Raw genomic sequence first — 16,542 nt, 5'->3', positions numbered from 1 at the left:
CATCTGAGCCACCCAGGCGCCCCAAGTTAAAGTGTCTTTTTAAGATTTTATTTGTCGGGTGCCTGGGTGGCTCAGTCGTTAAGCGTCTGCCTTCGGCTCAGGTCATGATCCCAGAGTCCTGGGATCAAGCCCCACATCGGGCTCCCTGCTCCGCAGGAAGCCTGCTTCTCCCTCTGCCTCTTCCTGCAGCTCCCCCTGCTTGTGTTCCCTCTCTCACTGTGTCTCTCTCTGTCAAATAAATAAATAAAATCTTTTAAAAAAAAGATTTTGTCAGAAAGAGAGAGAGTAAGAGCACAAGCAGGGGGAGCGGCAGGCAGAGGGAGAAGCAGGCTCCCCACTGAGCAAGGAGCCTGATGCAGGACTCAATCCCAGAACCTTGGGATCATGACCTCAGCCCAAGGGAGATGCTTAACCAACTGAGCCTCCCAGTTGTCCCTGAAGTTAAAGTGTCTTTATTTACAGATGACATGATCTGTGTGTAGAAAATCCCAAGGAATCCATTAAAAGTAGTGCTTAGTTGGTTAAGTGTCTGACTCTTGATTTTGGCTCAGGTCATGATCTCAGGGTCGTGGGATCAAGCCCTGCGTCGGGGCTCCACGGTCAGCGTGCAATCTGCTTGAGATTCTCTTCCTCTCCCTCTATGCTGCCCCCTCCCCCCTCTATCTCTATCTCCCTCTCTAAACAATATATATATATATGCAACTATATGCAATATATATATGCAACAAACAAAAACAAAGCAGAGCTGCTCAGTTTCCCATACAAATCATCAAATGAAACTAATGAAGCAATTCCATTCACAGTAGCCTGAAAAAGAATGAAACAGGAATAAGTTTAACAAAAGAAGTGCAATTCTCTGAAAGTACTGGAAGCTATAAAACAGTGCTAAGAGAAATTGGTGAGAAACATTCCATGTTAATGGATTAGGTGATTCAATGTTTTAAGATGACAGTGTTCTCCAAATTGATATACAGATTCCATGCAATCCCTATCAAAACCACAGCTGACATTTTCAGTAGAAACTAACAAGTTGATCCTAAATTCACATAGATAAAGACAACAGCCAAAACGATTTTTGACAAGGAACAAAGTTGGATTTACCTTACCTAATTTCAAAAGTTTCTATAAAGCTACAGTTATCAAGACAATGTGGCACTGCCATAAAGACAGACATACAGATCCATAGAAGAGACTTGAGAGTACTGAAATAACTTTACTCAATTGATTTTCAACAAAGGTACAATGTGGAAAGATGGCCTTTTCAACAAATAGTTTTTGGAAAATTAGATATCTACATGCAAAAAGATGAACTTAGACCCTTACCTAACACTATACACAAAAGTTACCATGGAATGGATCATAAATGGAAATATAAGAGCTAAAACTATAAAGCTGACAGAAGAAAAATAGGAGAAAAATGTTTACTTTGGGTTAGGCAAATAATTTTTTAGATATGAAACCAGGAGACAATATGTAAAAGGAAAAACTAATAAATTAGACTGTGGTGTCTAAATGGGGTGTCTCTCGATCAGATGGGGAACCCCAAATGTGGGGCGAAGATCAGGTGGAAATCGGCGGCACAGAAAGTGAAAGGAGTCACCTGAGGCAGAACAAAGGAGATAGAAGTTTACTGACTACACCACAAGGGAGCGGTGGGCAGGTCAGCACCGGCAGGGGCGGGAGCTGTTTTTGAAGGAGGAAGATAAGGAGAGTGGTGACATATGGAATTCTCCCTTTTGGTAACCGTGCCTAGTTGTAAGTAGCCCACTATGGATTCTTTTTTTCAAGATTTATTTATTTAAGAGAGAGCGAATGCACATGTGCACACGTGAGTGGGGGGTGGGCGGGCAGAGGGTGAGAGAAAGCGAGAGATTCCTGAGCAGACTCCCCCTGAGCGCAGAGCCCGGTCGCAGGGCTCAATTCCACGACCCCGAGATCATGACCTGAGCCGAAACCAAGAGTCTGATGCTCAACGGACTGAGCCACCCAGGCCTCCTGGGCCTATGGATATTTTGAGGTGAGCCGCCTGATGGGCCTATCCGTATTCAGCCAGGGGGTCACTGTGGGCTCTTTCTACATTCCATTGCTTAAGCCCGTTTGCCTAAAAGCAGCCTCTACACAGACTTCATCAAAATGTAAAATACTGCTCTTCAAGGGGCACTTGGCTGACTCAATTGGTACAGCGACTCTTGGATCTCAGGGTTGTGAGTTCAAGCCCCATGTTGGCCTTAGAGCTTACATTAAAGAAAAAGTAAAATATTGCTCTTCAAAAGATGTCATTAAGAAAATTAAAACAAGCCACAGACCAAGAGGAAATAAACACCTATACATATATATGGGGTCTTAATACAGAATATATAAAGAATTTGTACAACTCAATGATAAGAAGACAACCCAAGTAAAAATGAACAAAAGATTTGAATAGACATTTTATCAAAGAAGATAAACAGTTAAAAAGCACATGAAAAGATGCCTGACATCACTATTAATTAGGAAAATATAAATTAAAAACCCCTTGAGATTATTATTTGTTGGGTACAGAGTTTTAGTTTAGGATAATGAAAAAGTTATAAACATGTATAGCGGTGACAGTTGTACAACTGTGTGAATTAATGTCATTGAACTGTACACTTAAAAATAGAAGTTTTATGTATATTTTACCACAATTTATTTATTTATTTATTTTAAGATTTTATTTATTTGACAGAGAGAGCACAAGCAGAGGGAGAGAGAGGGAGAAGCAGGCTCCCTGCTGAGCAAGGAGTCTGATGTGGGACTCGATCCCAGGATCCTGGGATCATGACCTGGGCTGAAGGCAGCTGCTTAACCGACTGAGCCACCCAGGCGTCCCTATTTTACCACAATTTAAAAAAATCTTGAGATACCATTTCACACTCACTAGGATGGCAACACCAAGTATTGGCAGGAAGGTAGAGAAAACGGAACAGTCCTATAGTACCCGTGGGAATATAAAAGGGTAGAGAGGCTTTGGAAAACAGTTTGGCAGTAAAGAGATAAACATGAACTTAACATATGACTCAGCAGTTCCACTCCTAGGAATTGTCAGGCAGTAAGACCTTACTCTGCCCTGTGGTCCTTCTACCTGGACTTAGAATCAAATTGACAGGAGAAAATCAAATTTAATGGGCATACATACAGGGAATCAACAGACATGAAATTCCAAAGACAGTGAGGCAATATGAAGCTTACATGAGCTAAGGGTAGGGGAGAAAGCCCATCAGCAAGAAGTTGAAAGGAAAGGTTTGGAAACACAGGGTTGCTCTATTATGCAGATAACTTCCTTAAGTAAAGGGCAATCTCTGTTAAAAACTCTCTTCCTATTACAGGCCCTCCTTTCCAATGTAAATTAAGCAGTTGTGAGAAAGGCAGAGAGCTTTTCCTGCAACTGCTGGGGTTTTTTTGTTTTTGTTTTTTTGTTGTTTTTTGTTGTTGTTTTTTTCAAAAGGGCCATAACCTGAGCCTAAGGCAGTTGCTCAACCAACTGAGGCAGCCAGGGTTTTGATTACTTTTTTTTTTTTTTAAGAGGCTCCACACCCAGTGCAGAGCCCAAATGCCTCACGACCCGAGATCAAGACCTGAGCTGAGATCAGGAGTCAGACGCCTGACTGAGCCACCCAGGCGCCCCCTGATAACTTTTAAGCCTAAAAAATCTTTATGCTAAAGTGGCCCATCTTGGGGCAGCCTGCCCTTGGCTCCTATAGAATCTACCCAAGCAAAACAAAAACATGTCTACACAAAGATTTGGAAGCAAATGTGCCTACTACCATTATTTATAATAGCCAAGAACTGGAAACAATTCAAAATCTATCAATTAATGATGGATAAATAAACTGTATCCATACAAGGGAATATTATTCAGCAATAAAATGGAATAAAATACTGATATATACAAATAATATGAATAACCTCAAGAACATTATGCTAAGTGATAGAAACAAGACACAAGAGCTACATATTATATGATTCCATTGATACGAAATATCCAGAAAAGGCAAAAGTATAGAGACATAATGTAGGTTAGTGGTTGCCAGGGGCTGGGGATGGGAGTGGGTTTTGGCTATAAAAGTGTCCAAAGGAACATTTTGAGGCAATGGGAATGGGGCAAGATACTAATGGTTGTACAATCTATAAATTTACTAAAAGTCATTAATTATGCACTTATAATGGGTATATTTTATAATATGTAAATTACATTTCAATAAAGCCACTTAACAAACAGGACTATGGGCTATTCCTTCTCACAGTCCTGGAGTTCCTGACCACATGGTGATAACCAGAAGTATCCAGCCCACTAAGAGATGACAGGAATGCATAAAACACTGGTGAGGAGTACAGCTCTGGGAGATACACAGATGCTTCCGACCCTCTACAAACCTTCATCTTGCAAGGGCCCAGACATCAAAATGGTGTGTGCCAGGCTCCGCCATGTCCTATTTCCTCACACTCAGTTTTCTTTACCCATTAACAGTACTCATTTCATTTTTTTTTTAAAGATTTTATTTATTTGACAGAGAGAGAGAGAGAGAGAGACAGCGAGAGAGGGAACACAAGCAGGGGAAGTGTGAGAGGGAGAAGCAGGCTTCCTGCTGAGCAGGGAGCCCGATGTGGGACTCGATCCCAGGACTCTGGGATCATGACCTGAGCCGAAGGCAGTCGCTTAACCAACTGAGCCACCCAGGCGCCCCTACTCATTTCAGTCTTATACAAACACAAGTGGGTGATATATTACTAGGATCTGGCCTTCAGGGTGCTTCCTTTCAACATTGCTGAGGTGGGAAAGACACTCCCTGAAACACAGACCATCATCTTGCTTCTTCCAGACCCACCACTACCTTTTCTAGGTGACCTCTGGGTCCGAAGCTTCAGAAACACACAGGTTTCATTCTTTGCCAGGGAACACGGGGTACAAATGTACATTGAGTCACATCTGGACAGAGATGCACCATGCCTTGCTGCTGTGCCCTCTGTGAGGTGCTATAGGGACCCTGATGACCAATCTAAGAACACCTCTGTCATGTTCTCAACGCACTCCTGCTAAACAGGACTCTAACAGCAAAGGTGAATTAACTGGTGATATATTCATTATCAAATGGTCCAGAGCAGTCTGAGGTCATGGTACCAGAGCTGGGTGATGGCAGGAATGCATAAAAACTGTTAGGAGTGCCTGAAGAAGCTTAATGAAGGCATCATGGATGTCAAAAGCAGATTTCACAAGGCCCGTAAACAATGGGAAACTTACCCAGAAGCCCTCCAAAAACTATCCCATCAGGCCCCTTGCTTAGAACAGGAGTCATGTCCATGTCAAACTCAGTCATGGGTGAGCACCATGATACCACTTCAATGGATGCAGGGCCACCACCATCCCTCCAGGGGAAGGCAAGCGGAGAACAGGGACTGCTTATGCTGAGCAAGAGGAGGTGACCATCAAACACAGAAGGGCTTTTTCCACAGCACCCAGCAGTGCAACAAGTGGTCACAAAGTACAATGTGGCCCCTACAGGCTTCCCCACACACAGGGCAGTCATGGAGTGAGTGTCTCCGCAGGTGAGGTTCTTCTATATGAGGTACAACTTGTGACTGAAGGCTACTCGTGTAGGGTCTTTCTCAGTTATTAATTCTTTTATATTGAATGAAGTTTTTTAAATAGGTTATTTAAAATAAAATGTTAAAAAAAAAGAGCAGCTGAAGACTTTACCACATTCATTGCTTTCAAATGGATTTTTTCTAGTGAAGTTGTTGGTATTGGCAGGGCAGGAGCTGAGGGCAACTGCTCTCCCATGCTGGCTGTACACACAGGAGCTTTCTCCAGTTTTAATATTTCTACACAGAACATGGCAGGATCTGCAGCTTTTTAATCTCCTACTCACTATACTCAAAATGCAGTAACTTGCTGCAAAATTGGATTAAATCTGTGACAGAAGGCTTTCCAAACATCAGCTGTACTCATTATGCCTTTCTCCGCTGGAGATTGTGTGAAACAGGTTTAATATTTTCTTGAAAGTTACTGCATTTGTACAACTGTTCTCTGATATGAATCTTTTGGCGCTAACAAGAATGGAGCTCTGGAGCAGATGCCCACATTCTCTGCACTTGAGTCCTTTAGTGCAGAGGGAAGCAAAATTTTGCTCAAGGCTGGGCCATACTCCCTGCCTTTATAAAGGCTTTCTCAAGGAGAACATTCTGGTGCTCAAAAGGAATAGAGCTCTGGCTGGAGGCTTTCTCGTGTTACTACACTCACAGTATTTGAAGATATGAATGTCCTCCTGCTTTCTCAGGATGAAGGCAAAGGTGATGACCTCCCCACCTTCCCAATGTACTTGGGACTTTTTTCCCATTCTGAAATGTTTTTGGTGATTGAACACCTCTCCAGATAACATGTGTTTACTGGGTGTCTCTTCAATGTCAGTTCTCTGTGGGTTCTGCAAAACGTTGAGTTGGCAGGGCCTGGTGATAGGCAAGAGCTGTGCAGTGAGGGTGGTCCAGCCAGTGACACTGTGTCCACTTTCCTTTGAGGGAACAAGCAGTCTCATGGAGGAACAAATTTTCAAGAACTACTTAAAGATATGTATCAGCTCAGGACATGTTAAGGGGAGGCTACTGGTGAGGGACCCGGCCAGTAGAGGGGAGAAAGAGGAAGGCTATCCGGCAAAGGACACAGAGGGATCAGCCAGGGGACAAGAGTCAAGGGAAAGTAGAATGGAGTGGCAGAAAGGGGCCAGAATGACAGAAAAGAGGCATGGCCACTCACTTTGGCCCCAGGGGAACAGAGGGCATAGGTCAGGCACCCCACGAGAGATCAGCCCTACAGGCCCTCCCATACCAGTTTTGCACTGACCAGGACTGGTCCTCCAGGGGCCTCTCTGGTCAAGCTACGATTCAAGCTGCCCTGTTCAGGTCTCCTTGCCAAGTTCAACTTGGGTGACCACACTTAGGGTAGTACAGACGGTCATTCTTATGGGGGATCAAGTGGTTTGTGACAGAGCAAGGTGGGTGAGGATCACCAATGCATCTGGAGAACTGAAGCTCACACAATGAAGAACCAGGAAAGATCTCAGCAGAAAAGCTCATTGTCCCCACAATCAATGACCAATGACCATGGTGGTGCTCATGTGCCATCACAGGGGCTGACAAGAAAACTTGCTGGAGGGGTTTTTTCCAGACAGAAAAGCAACAGGTCCTGATGGGGTTTCTCGGCCAGAAAATAACCTAGCTGGATGTGATCTCCTATGCGGGTTGTGGTATTTTTGACCCTTCACCATGATAAAAAGGTCCCAAGGCAAAAGGGAGTTGGGGTTGCTAATGCAGCAGTCTGGGAGAAGAGGTGTCAAATATGGGCCAGCACCAGGACCAGCAGCAAATCCCACGGGGAACACACTGGCCTAAGCCGGTGAGGACAGGACCATGCCTGTAGCTCCACCGTGCCTTACGAAGGAGCCCCACTTTTTCTAAAAGACATACGTACCCTTCTCCTTAAAGGTCAATGGGCTCTGCAATACCAGGCCAGGGAGCAGACGGCTGTGATCTAAGCACTGGGCACGGGACCTGGGGCCCCAGTCTGTCCTGCCAGCCACCTCCCCTTATGTCTCCCAAACCCTGTCCCCTGACATGCCTGCTCACCCTCGGAGGGTGGGCCCTCCTCCTGGATGTGCACTCTCCCCAGATCCACTGGTCTTTGGACAGTGCTTCTCTTTTTCCGCACCAATCTCCTCCACCTAGCCACTGGGCCTTTGTCTGGACGCCCCACATTCACTTCAGGGCCATTCATCTGTAACCACAATTTAAGACTCTCCTTCCAAAATGCCGTTCTCAGGCCCTTCCTTGGACTGCAGCCTGGACATCCGAAGCCAAACCAGAACTCCCTGTGTGTTCACAGGTACACGCGTCACCCCCACTCAGAGGTCTCCAGACAACTCGGACCCCACATCTACAAAATCTAACTGCGAATCTTCCCCCAAACACCCTTCTCCTGCCAACCTCCCGTCTCAATGGGCAGTAGTCCCTGAGCCCTCCTAAGCCCTTGGGACGACCCTTTATGCACCACTTACAGTCACTCCTCCCACGTAGCACGAAGTCCATCAACTCCATCTTGAAAATCTGACCGCAATCTGATCACTTCTCTCACGTCTTCTACGTGTGCTCCGCACCGGCCGCCACCGTAACTGTCCCGATGAATACCGCAGCCGGATCCTCATGAGCCTCCCTGTTTTCAGCCTGGCCACAGCCGCTCTCCCACCAGCGTGTTCACTCAGTCTGTTTACTGGGTATTCACTGGGATACTTTCAAAATCCTAAATCGGATCGTGGACATCCCTCTTCTATCAAAAACTATGACTGCCAGGACCCGGGGGCAGAGGCGGGACTCCTCTCACGCTCTTGGTTCCCTGCAATGGAAGACAAGAAACGTCCCGAGCGTTCTCAGGTCAGTGTCACCTCTGAGCCTTCGCACACCAGCTCCCTCTGCCTGCACCCTCTCCATCTTAACGCACTGGGCTCTGGAAGGAAGACTCGGCGCCTGCCAACGCTCCGCGCTCCTCAACATCGAGGCCTGGAGCTCCGCCGGGGACTCAGGACGCCGGGCCTCAGAGTCCAGTCGGGGGGCCCCGACACGATTCTTCTGCCGTGACTGGTCGGTCCGCTCGCTCATCACGCCCACAGGCCCGGGGAGCCTCCCGGACACAGTCCACAGGCCGGCAGCCAGGGCCCCGGCCGATCGGGCCAAAACGGCCAACGGCCAAAGAAATGGCCGGATACCGGAAGTGGCGACCGAAAGACCGCGGCCGTCCCGGAAACGCCCCTCCCCTAGCGCATCATTGGCCAGAGTCCCGCCGGCGCGCTCGGAAACGCCCCTCCCCTAGCGCATCATTGGCCAGAGTCCAGCCGGCGCGCTCGGAAACGCCCCTCCCCTGGGCGCTTCCCGGGATACGCCGAGCGCACCCTCGGTGAGGGGCTTTCTGGGTAGTGTAGTTTGCGACGCGGCGGGCGCGAGTCCTGAGCACCTAGGCGACGACCCAGTGGCACCGCGACTGGCTCAGGGGCCTAGTGTCGTGTGCGCTGCGGGCCTCGAGCCGCCGCTTGCTCAGAGTCTGGGCGTTTCTGCGTGAGCGGCAGAGGATGGGGCGGGACTTCCGCGTCGCCATTGCCCTCTTCACTTCGCGGTGGGTGGGTTGCTTGGCAGGTGGCCGCTGGGACCAGGAGATGCGGGCAGGGAAGTGCCGGGACTGTCACCGCATCGCCGCACGCACTTTCCCCCCTCCGCTAATGGCTCCTTCATCCTGAGCCTCGGTTTCCCCAGATGTAGAACGGAAGCAACGAGCCACCACACACCGCCTTCGTCCCGCGGCCCCGGGATGCAGCTCCCAGTCCTTCGGTGCATTCCATACTGGGGAAGACTGAGGCCCTTAGTGTGGCCGTCAGCCCGCGGCCACCCCGGGCCGTGCGGGTCTGGGGGTTTGGTTGAGCCCTCGTTGTTTGTCGCTGTCGCCGCCTCGCACGGTCCCGCCCAACCCACAGACTGAGCAGGCCAGCAGCGTCGCTGATGGACCCGGGGCAGGTGAGTGGAGGGTGCCGCAGCCCCTGACCCGCTGGGATCCCTGTCCTGACTCTGGAGCCCCTGTGCGGGACTCGTCACCTACACTCGGGTCTGGAGCCCAGAGAGTCACTTCTCCTAGCGTCCGGAACCCAGGCCGGAGGTTATATGGAGGGGTTCGCCGTTAGTTGGCAACCTCCTCGGGAGCTCCCCTGGTGTAATCTGACAGCGACCCCGTAGGTGGAGGGCAGGGAGAAAGCGAAGAGGCAGGTCTCTCCAGATTAGTAGGTGGCAGGTTTAATAAGCAAGGGCAGGTGCACAGCAAGCTTGCCTCGGACAGCCGCAGAAGAGTAGACCCCACATCAGCCCACTGAATCTTAAGTTTATACAGAGACCTTAACTTGGTTCAGTCACCTTCATCATCCAGATGGTTTCAGCACCGCATCACAATCTCAAGGCTATGTCCCTGGGGGGAGTTTCTGGGAGTGGGGAAGAATACGCGTTCCGAGGACTGGAGGTGATGACAAGCCTCCCATTGCCCAGGTCCAGCTCATACATGGGTCAGCTGACAGTCACATCCTCTTGATGACCTCCCCCTAACATTCACATTTCTGGAATCCTAGGGGATAAGGTCCGGAAGGGTGTCCCAAGCACAGGGACCAGCATGTGCAAGTTTCTTGGAGGTGAGTGTAAGACGAAAGTGTTCAGGGAACTGCAGGTCTGTATTTTGTCTGGTGGACATAGACAGCAGGGGACAGATATTGGTCTGGAATGGCAAGCTGAGGAGCTGGGACTCTATTCTGAGTGTGGTGGGAGTGTGGAAAGCTTAGAGCAGAGAAGGGAGGTGATCTGACTCATGTCTTTTTTTTTAATTAATTAATTTATTTATTTTTTAAAAGATTTTATTTATTTATTTGACAGAGAGAGACACAGCGAGAGAGTGACTCAGGTCTTAATAAACTCCCTCTGGATGCCGAGTGGAGAACAGATTTGGTCAGGGGGCGGTAGAGGTGAGGTTGGAGGCAGGAAGACCCCTCAATGGAGTGACTGCAATAGTTCAGGTGTATGTGCTTTTGGACCAAAGGTGGAAGTAGGAGAAATTGTTGGCTCTTGAACTTTTTAACTAGGGTGGACTAGATTTCCTGATACGAAGCAGTGAGATATGAGGGTTGGACTCAGATAGGTTTTTCAGATGTGGAAGTTAGAGTGAGTAGATATCAGGGGGAAGGTAAAGATTTGGGTTTTGGCCATATTTTATTTGGTGTATCCTACAGACTCCCAGATTGAGGTACCAAGTATGCTTTATATCAAGTCCAGGCTGGAGACATCCAAGGGATGAAGACTTGTGTGTGGACATTATGTGTGGCTGTGGGTTGACCAGAGTGGTGATCAAGCCTCTGACCAGAGATTGGACCTGGGATGACAAAATGAAGCATGAAAGTAACAGAAATAGGGTGACAGTGGGGCCTGAGGTGAGACCGGTTTACGTCTCTATAGCTCACCAGGTTTTTGTGGCCATCCTCCTTGGGGACTGGGGTGGGGGAGGGAGTGGGTGTCAGGCTGGAGGATAATCAGGGGTAGAAAGGGTCAGTCTAAGCTAAGAGCCCCCAAGCCAACGGTGGGGGGCAGTAGATCTGGCATTTGTCTAGTAGGAAGAGTGAGAACAGCTATGACGGGTGAGGGGACGGCATGTATAAGGGCAGAGGTGGAAGAGAGCAGTGGTGTTTAAGATCTCCTCATGGTTCTGCAGAACTGAAGGCTGAAGCAGCAAGGCTAGGAGGGGAGGCATTAACTAGAAGTGAAGGTTGTTTCTGGCAGTTGTGGTTTTTGGAGATGTGGGGCAAGCCAGGCTCAGTGTTGGATCCCGGTTGCCTTTGTTGGATAGGCCATGTGCATAGTGGGTCATAGAGACTAGGGAGATGCCTGTGGTGTGGACAGGGAGAGGGGTGGGGACTGGGGGGGTAGATATGATGATGGTACAGTCGGAAGAGTGACATGTACAAGGTAAGGGAATGTGAACCAGTGTGCTCAGGGCCCTGGTACTAGAGGCTTAAGGGAGAAGAGAGAGTCTGAATTTTTTTATACTTGGGAGGTGTGATCTGGAGAGGCAAGAAACACGACACAAGAGAGCTTGTTTAGTGTGGGGAGGGGTTCCTGGCCAGCCCAGAGCTCAGACAGCATCTGTCTGCCCACCTGCTTTTTGTTCCTCTGGATTGTGTTGGCTTGGATACAGTGACCAGGAGTGGGGCTACAAGGAGAGAGGGACCCCAGTGGTGCCAGGGCCTCTTATCTCCTCTGAGATGGGGGCCTGAGGAGGAGGAGGAGCTGCAGGTGAGTGAGGGAAGGATGGACTGAGGGGGTCACAAGAAGAGGGTGCCAGTGGTAGGTGTAGCAGAACTCTGAGCCATACATCAAGGGCCTGGATGACTCCATTTAACTATTTTGTTTCTTTGTTTTTCAGCCCATCTATTGGCCCCCTGGCTTAGCTGTCTCGTCATCACAGAGCCCAGTGACCTTTGAAGATGTGGCTGTGTATTTTTCCAAGGAGGAGTGGGGGCTTCTTGATGCAAGCCAGAGGCACCTGTACCACAATGTGATGCTGGAGAACTTTGAGCTCATGACCTCACTTGGTAAGGCCTTTCTGCCCCACCCCAGCATGGTGACCAGCTTCTGCCCTTTTGCCTTCTTCCCATAGAAAGTTTTCTGTTCATCCCAAAGCTGAACCCCAGGCACTGGTTCTTACCAGGTTTCCTGTTATAGGTGTTGTGGGTGCTGGGACTGGGCTGTGTGCATTCTCCATGTCTCTCAACAGCCTCATGAATAGTCCCAATAGCTGTTGCCCAGGGGCCTTGTGGGAGCAGAGGTTGGGGATCAGGCACCTATCATCTGCCTGACGGATCCCACTAAGCTTGACCAGTTCATGGCTGGGTGACCCATTATGGGGCCATGCCTAGATTCTGTCCCTTCTCCCGTGAGACTTTTTTTAAAAAAATAATTTTATTGAGTATACCACAAAGTTCATACTTTAAAGTGTATAATTCAGTGATTTTTAGTGTATTTGCACAGTTGTATAAATATTACCATAATCTAGTTTTATTATTATTTTTTAAAGATTTTATTTATTTATTTGACAGAGAGAGACGTAGCGAGAGAGGGAACACAAGTAGGGGGAGTGGGAGAGGGAGAAGCAGGCTTCCCGCGGAGCAGGGAGTCTGATGCAGGGTTCGATCCCAGGACCCTGGGATCATGACCTGAGCCGAAGGCAGATGCTTAATGACTGAGCCACCCAGGCGCCCCAGCATAATCTAATTTTAGAACATTTTTATCACCTAAAGAGAAACTGTGCCCATTAACAGTCACTCCCCATCCTCCCTCATCCCTTCTCCCTTAGCCTTAGGCAATTGCTAATATACTTTATGACAATGTATATTTGCTTATTTAGCATTTCGTATAAATGGAATCACACAGTATATGTTTTTCTGTGAATAGCTTTCATTTAGCGTCATATATTTGAGGTTTATCCATGTTGTAGCACATATCAGGACTTCATTCCTTTTTACGGCCAGATAATATTCTATTGTGTAGATATACCACAGTTTGTTTATTCATTCATGGGTTGATTGGGCATTTGTCTTGTTTCCACTTTTTGGGTGTTATGAAAAATGTTGCTATGAATATACAAGTACAGGTTTTTGCATAAGTATGTTTTCATTTCTTTTGGGTAAATAAATAGAAATGGAATTGCCAAACTGTTTTCCAGATTGGCAGCACCATTCTGTATTTCCACAGCAGTGTATGAGTATTCCAATTTTTCTACTTCCTTATCAACACTTACTATTGTCTGTTTTCCCATAGATACCCTAGTGGGTGTGAAGTGGTATCTCATTGTAGTTTTGATTTGCATTTCTTTAATGACTGATGATGTTGAGCAACTTTTCATGTGCGTATTGGTGTGCGCGCACACACACGCACACACATACACACACCTCCTTGTCCTTCTCTTTGTCCTTGCCTTTAGTAAGGCCTCCTTTATTCTGTAGCTTGGCTAGGCCCTGTCCTGCACAGTAGGCTCTTCACTCTTATTCTGGGCCCTTGGCCTGTCACCATCCCTTGGACCCATTCCTGTATATGTCAGCCACACATTTCTAATGAAGTCACCCTTTCCACCAAGTAGAACACTCAGTTTGCCAGAAACTTCTCTGCTTTCAGGTTGTTGGCATGGAGTGGAAGATGAGGGGGCCCATTCCAAGCAGAATACTTCTGTAGAAGGGATGTCACAGGTCAGGATCCCCAGTGCAAACCCTTCCACCCAGAAGGCTGACACCTGTGCTATGTGTGGCCCATTCTTGAAAGACATTTTGCACCTGAATGAACATCAGAGAATATATCCCGAGGAGACCCTCTACACATGTGGAACATGTGGAAGAGAATTTTGGTTCAGTGCAAACCTTCACCAGCACCAGAAGGAGCTCAGTGGAGAAAAGCCCTTCAGATGGGACAAGGACGAGGATTCATTTGTGGAAAATCTTACAGTCCGCCTATCAGAGAAGCTCTTCACTTGTGGGGAAGGTGGTAAGGATGCCTTGGACAGCCATGACCTCTTCCAGCACCCAGCCATTGACGGCAGCAGGAAGCCACAAAGGAGCACAGAGTGCAGGGAGACCTTTTCACACAGCTCTAATCTTGAGCAGCTCACAAAAGTCCATACCACACAGAAGCTATTTAAGTGCAGCAACTGTGGAAAAGCCTTTCAGAAGACCTCCAGCCTCCTCAACCACCTGAGAACTCACTCTAAAGAGACACCCTTTAGATGCCCAACAGTTGGAAATTCCTTAGAGGAGAAATCAACCCTTGTTAATCTCCAAAGGTGTCATGATCGAGAAACATGCCATGTGTGTAAAGCATGCGGGAAGACCTTCACTCACCCTTCTAAACTGAGGAAGCACCAGAAATTTCACACTGGAGTAAAACATTATGAGTGCAGTGATTGTCGGAAAACCTTCAACCACAAACTCACACTTGTTCATCACCAGAGAATTCACACAGGAGAAAGGCCTTATGAGTGCAGTGAATGCGGGAAAGCTTTTAATAACAGGTCACACCTCACTCGGCATGAGAAAGTTCACACTGGAGAAAGACCTTTTGAGTGCAGCAAATGTGGAAGAGCCTTCAGCCAAAGCTCCAATTTCCTTCGGCACCAGAAAGTTCACACTCAAGTGAGACCTTATGAGTGCAATCAATGTGGTAAAGCCTTCAGCCGCAGCTCTGCCCTCATTCAGCACTGGAGAGTTCACACTGGAGAAAGGCCTTACGAGTGCAGTAAGTGTGGAAGAGCTTTTAACAATAACTCCAACCTTGCTCAGCACCAGAAAGTGCACACTGGAGAACGGCCTTTTGAGTGCAGTGAATGTGGAAGAGACTTCAGCCAAAGCTCCCACCTCCTTCGACATCAGAAAGTTCACACTGGAGAACGGCCTTTTGAGTGCACCGAATGTGGGAAAGCCTTCGGCAATAGCTCCACCCTCATTCAGCACCAGAAAGTACATACTGGGCAAAGGCCTTATGAATGCAGTGAATGTAGAAAGGCCTTCAGCCGCAGCTCCAGCCTGATTCAGCACTGGAGAATTCATACCGGGGAAAGGCCTTATGAGTGCAGTGAATGTGGGAAAGCCTTTGCACACAGTTCCAGTCTCATTGAGCACTGGAGAGTTCACACAAGAGAAAGGCCTTATGAGTGCAGTGAATGTGGGAAATTCTTTAGCCAGAACTCCATTCTCATTAAACATCAGAAGGTTCACACTGGAGAAAGACCTTATGAGTGCAGCGAATGTGGGAAATTCTTTAGCCGGAAGTCCAGCCTTGTTTATCACTGGAGAGTTCACACTGGAGAAAGGCCTTATGAATGCAGTGAATGTGGGAGAGCCTTTAGCAATAACTCTCACCTGGTTCGTCACCAGAGAGTTCACACACAAGAAAGGCCCTATGAGTGCAGCCAATGTGGGAAAGCCTTTAGTGAAAGATCTACACTTGTTCGACACCAGATAGTTCACACCAGAGAAAGGACTTACGAGTGTGACCACTGTGGGAAAATCTTCAGCCGCCTCTGCAATCTTGCTCAGCATAAAAGGATTCATACCTGAATGTAGCCTTATAGAGATGGTCCTTCTGAGAAGATCTTCAGCCAAGTCAAACTTCATGTAGAATACCCACAGAGAAGTTACCTGGATGTACCACTAGTGTGGAGAAGGCTTCAGAAGGTGGTCTGCCCTGTCTGAGCAGCCCAGGGCTGAGCTCTCTCCCCTCTGGAGCATAAAGCCCTTTCCAGCCTGCCTGGATCCACATATTTTCAGCAGTCATCTACATATGTAGGGAGAAAACAGCTCCTTGTGCCTCCCTTCCCCTTTCCTGGAGGGAAACAGGATTGTCCTGGGCCCACTAGAATGGCTTAATTCCCATTGCCTCTTAAATGGTTAGGAAGTGAACTAACCCCATGCTGGTCAAGGGGCCTTGCGGGATGTCCAGTTTGGGCTTCTCAGATACACATTCCTCATGGATGTTGTCTTGTCTGCATGTAACCCCAATTATGTATCCAATGAGCTCACACATCACCCTCCCCTGGAACCACTTATCTTGGTGTTCTCTATTCTGCATGATAATAAAGACCTTAGTAATCAAGTCTTTTTTTTTTTTTTTTTTTTTTTAGAGAGGGATGGAAGGGGCAGAAGGAGAGAGAGAATACTAAGCAGGCTCCATGCCCAGCGTGGAGCCTGACCCAGGGCTCAGGATCACAACCCTGAGATCATGACCTGAGCTGACATCAAGAGTCAGATGCTTAACTAAGTGAGCTACCCAGGTGCCCTGATCAAGACACCTTTATTTATTTATTTTAGATTTTATTTATCTGACACAGAGAGAGAGCACAAGCAGGGGGCACGGCAGGCAGAGGGAGAGGGAGAAGCAGGCTCCTTGCTGAACAGAGAGCCTAACGTGGGGCTG

The 16,542-nt window shown here is 47.9% G+C and overlaps 2 protein-coding genes across 4 annotated transcripts in view; one reads left to right on the top strand and one right to left on the bottom strand.

Annotated features, from left to right (window-relative positions):
• LOC113936457 (zinc finger protein 28) overlaps positions 1-8,758 on the bottom strand; it is an 80,435-nt gene extending 71,677 nt beyond the window's left edge. The window contains exon 1 of the mRNA XM_035724929.1: positions 8,067-8,758. The gene's annotated coding sequence lies outside the window, so the exon portion shown is untranslated. The remainder of the gene's footprint in view (positions 1-8,066) is intronic.
• A 269-nt stretch (positions 8,759-9,027) lies between these two features.
• On the top strand, positions 9,028-16,203 carry ZNF132 (zinc finger protein 132). Of its 3 annotated transcripts, XM_027619661.2 has the most exons (5): positions 9,028-9,570; positions 10,170-10,229; positions 10,821-11,018; positions 12,008-12,176; positions 13,756-16,203. In XM_027619661.2, exons 1-5 carry the CDS (start codon positions 9,556-9,558, stop codon positions 15,684-15,686), a joined length of 2,373 nt encoding a protein of 790 aa, XP_027475462.2. In that variant the 5' UTR covers positions 9,028-9,555; the 3' UTR covers positions 15,687-16,203. The 3 variants fall into 3 exon arrangements, with proteins under 3 accessions (XP_027475462.2, XP_027475463.2, XP_027475465.2); XM_027619662.2 differs by lacking the exon at positions 10,821-11,018; XM_027619664.2 differs by lacking the exons at positions 10,170-10,229; positions 10,821-11,018.
• The last annotated feature ends 339 nt before the right edge of the window (positions 16,204-16,542 follow it).

The sequence above is a fragment of the Zalophus californianus genome, chromosome 17 (genome assembly GCF_009762305.2).
Source record: "Zalophus californianus isolate mZalCal1 chromosome 17, mZalCal1.pri.v2, whole genome shotgun sequence".
Lineage (NCBI taxonomy): Eukaryota > Metazoa > Chordata > Mammalia > Carnivora > Otariidae > Zalophus > Zalophus californianus.
Note: the sequence above shows the minus strand (reverse complement) of the source record. Positions and strands in the feature narration are given on the sequence as shown.

Bases quoted from the DNA above. Each gene is read 5' to 3' on its own strand.
- ZNF132 (XM_027619661.2), top strand. The intron at 10,230-10,820 runs GTGAGTGTAAGA...TGTATCCTACAG, and splicing joins CATGTGCAAGTTTCTTGGAG to ACTCCCAGATTGAGGTACCA. The intron at 11,019-12,007 runs GTGAGACCGGTT...TTTGTTTTTCAG, and splicing joins GGGTGACAGTGGGGCCTGAG to CCCATCTATTGGCCCCCTGG.